General features: G+C 46.4%; 1 protein-coding gene across 1 annotated transcript; it reads right to left on the bottom strand.

The window, feature by feature from the left end:
• Positions 1-418: 418 nt before the first annotated feature.
• Positions 419-2,388, bottom strand: LOC123184365 (bidirectional sugar transporter SWEET6b-like). The gene is made up of 5 exons (XM_044596511.1): positions 2,205-2,388; positions 1,879-2,095; positions 1,586-1,747; positions 919-1,038; positions 419-800 (listed from the first exon to the last, which is right to left on the bottom strand). Exons 1-5 carry the CDS (start codon positions 2,282-2,284, stop codon positions 639-641), a joined length of 741 nt encoding a protein of 246 aa, XP_044452446.1. The 5' UTR covers positions 2,285-2,388; the 3' UTR covers positions 419-638.
• Positions 2,389-2,937: the final 549 nt, after the last annotated feature.

Below are 2,937 nucleotides of genomic sequence, written 5' to 3'. Positions count from 1 at the left end.
AAAAAACCTTGCTCTTGGATATTAAAACAAAGTCTAAAGTAGATGTTGCTTCAAGTTGGATGTGTTGAGAAACAATTAACATGTTAAAAATATCTCTAGCAGGGACTCAAAGCATCATACTTGACCAAGCTGCAGAGCTGCTCGTTGCCTGTCGATGTGTTAACAAGGCAGCGTCACAGGAAAAGAGTAATTAGGTTAAGTCTGTGTCTCCTTTTCGCTCACACCAGGTTCAAGTTGCATCACCAATAAGATGCCCTTTGGGTGTTTTTGTGCAGAACAAAAGAGGACCTTGCCCGAAACATAATACAAACACATCATGGATATTGAATAATTTAATTTAGCAAAGCCATCACACGCTGTAATTAACAAATCAATCGTATCATCACGTAAGAGCAGATTGAAAACAGGCAAGCATACATGGTGTCATAATATATCTCTGGGATAACTCAGCTGCATTGGTATTTATATACACTTGTAATTGCACTAGTAGTCTCGGACAGATGACAATGGTTCACGAAATTAAAGGCAATCTAAGACTCTGCTAGCTAACAAAAAGTAGTACTAATTAACATCAACTTGTTGAAGTATCATCCGGTATTAACTACTCAAAACCTTCAGGGCTAAAAACGAAGCCAAGTTTATTTGTCAACGGTGACGGAGACGTTGCCGCTGGTAACTGTGTTTTTGGTGAGGACAGTGGGCAGTTCAACGTTCTTGCCCTTCTTGGGGGTCGATTTGTAGTAGTAAAAGTACAGGATCAGCTGGATGAGGCCGAAGATTGTACCGAGGGCATTGGGGATCTGCACAGAATTTAAAGAGGACATAACAGTTAGATCAATCCGCGCTGAGGAGTTCTTGATTGTATGTCTGGCTGAGTTTGCGACTTCTTATTTCCAATATGTATGTGTATGTACATACCGTGATGTAGATGTCAAACTTGATGAGCGCATAGCCCGTCCAGCACAAGCCATTGAGGAAGTTCACCAGCGACAGGAAGAATGGCATGTACTCCACACTCTTGGTCCTGATCACTTTACCCTGCAAATAAGCAGTACAATGTTACTACTTTCATCTTAAATTTTTGAGTTATATTAGTATTTACTACACTCGTAAGTTGGTAAAAGCGTCCGTAATTAACAATTAGCCTGAGCTAGTAATTCACCCTGTAAAGGAAGTTTACCTTGAGGTAGAAATAAACCATAGGCTTTTTTGATTAAAAATATATGATGTAGCATAGTGTAGAAGAACTTGGGTGCGTGAGAGGTGAACAACTCAATTCGGACTTTTTTTAACAGGGTTTTGGCACCAACGTTAAAACATGAAAGGTGGGTGCATCTTTTAGATGGACATAGATTTTCAAGCATAATCAACAACAAACAGGGTATACTACTTAACAAATTAAGGTCTGTCAAAAGCATCCACTAGAACTTTAAAAATAAATTATAGGCAGGTATTTTTCTAGACAACGCATCATTACCACACCATACTTGCACAACGCAGATTAATTAGCCACCTGAACTAACAAGTTAAAGCGGTTATCAAAGATCGTGGGTCGACTATCCATAAGTTGGGGTGGTGTACGTACCATGATGGTGAGCGGGGAGGCGTACATGATGGAGCCGAAGATGACGCAGAGGATGCCTACGATCATGGAGCGCTTCTCATGGGTGTGGGCGCCGAGGAGCACGCCGGCCACCACGACGGCCATGAACGCCGCCTCGAGGGCGAGTACGCCGAGCATCTTCCACTGCACACACAGCAGAGCACAGGCACATGGGACGGGTTAGGGCATGCAGGAGGATCTTCTGTATAGAAACTAACGCCGAAAAGAAACAGTAGGCCGGATGAGGGGGCATTAGGATGGTTGCACGTACGTACCCTTGTGTTCTTGGCCGCGTAGATGATGAACATGATGATGTAGGCGCCCTCGATGACGAGGCCGATGCCGTTGATGGTGAGGACGAGGGTGCTGTTGGGGTGGACGATGGGGAGCCCGTAAAAGAACCAGAGCAGGCAGTTCATGAGCGTCGCCAGATAGGGGTCCGGCTTGAACTCCTCCACGTCCTTGGCCTTGTAGATCCGCCAGAACGTCGGCCTGCGTACGTACGTACAATTAGAAAACGAGCCTCAGATTCATGCCTTAGCAACCACCTTTCGTATATGTATACATGCAGACTAGACGAGAGGAGGAGGAGAGGACTTACACAGGGGAGAGGAAGAGGCCGAAGGAGATGACATTGCCGATGATGCCGACGATGTTGCGGGCCACGTCGGCGGAAACCATGATGCTGACCTAGATCGATGGATCGCCGGGAACACAACTCGATTGCTCGGGCGAACTAACGACTTGAGGAAGGTTGGTTGTGATATGTTTGGGGCGTGGGTGGCCGAGCTTATATAGTATATAGTAGGGGGTTCCCCGTCTCCTTCCCCAAGTTATATCCCGATGTGGATATGGTTAAAGGTAGGTTAAACGGTTTGATTTGAGTGCAGTCCTCATCCAACTCCCTCTCCGGCCGTGCTCCCATCCAACGGCCGGCCGTGTCAATTTCTTCCTCGCCCGCGTCCTTTTTCCAGACGAAAAAGGATCACGCAGCTAGGAGCTCTCCCACGTAACAATACTCCTACTCGGGTAAACCCCATACAGTCGTACGCAAAACAAACAAGGACAACCCTGAGCGCCAAACTGTGACGGACCAACACCAACCCAGCCGGCGTCACCCAAGGACACTGCAAAGTCCAAGACCGACCCAGTCGGCCCAACGACTCCGGAAGCCCAACACGCGTGTTACCGGAGGCCGTGAAGTGCTGTTGATGCTCTACTCCCTTGATCCTATAATATAAGAGCGTTTTCGACACTATGCGGCGGAGGGAGTAATATACAATTATCCTTCTACTATTAAAGTGGAGTACGTAGGTTGTTTTGTTTCATTTGGC

Source organism: Triticum aestivum, chromosome 2A (genome assembly GCF_018294505.1).
Source record: "Triticum aestivum cultivar Chinese Spring chromosome 2A, IWGSC CS RefSeq v2.1, whole genome shotgun sequence".
Taxonomy (NCBI): Eukaryota; Viridiplantae; Streptophyta; class Magnoliopsida; order Poales; family Poaceae; genus Triticum; species Triticum aestivum.
This window is presented reverse-complemented; position numbering and strand designations above follow the sequence as displayed.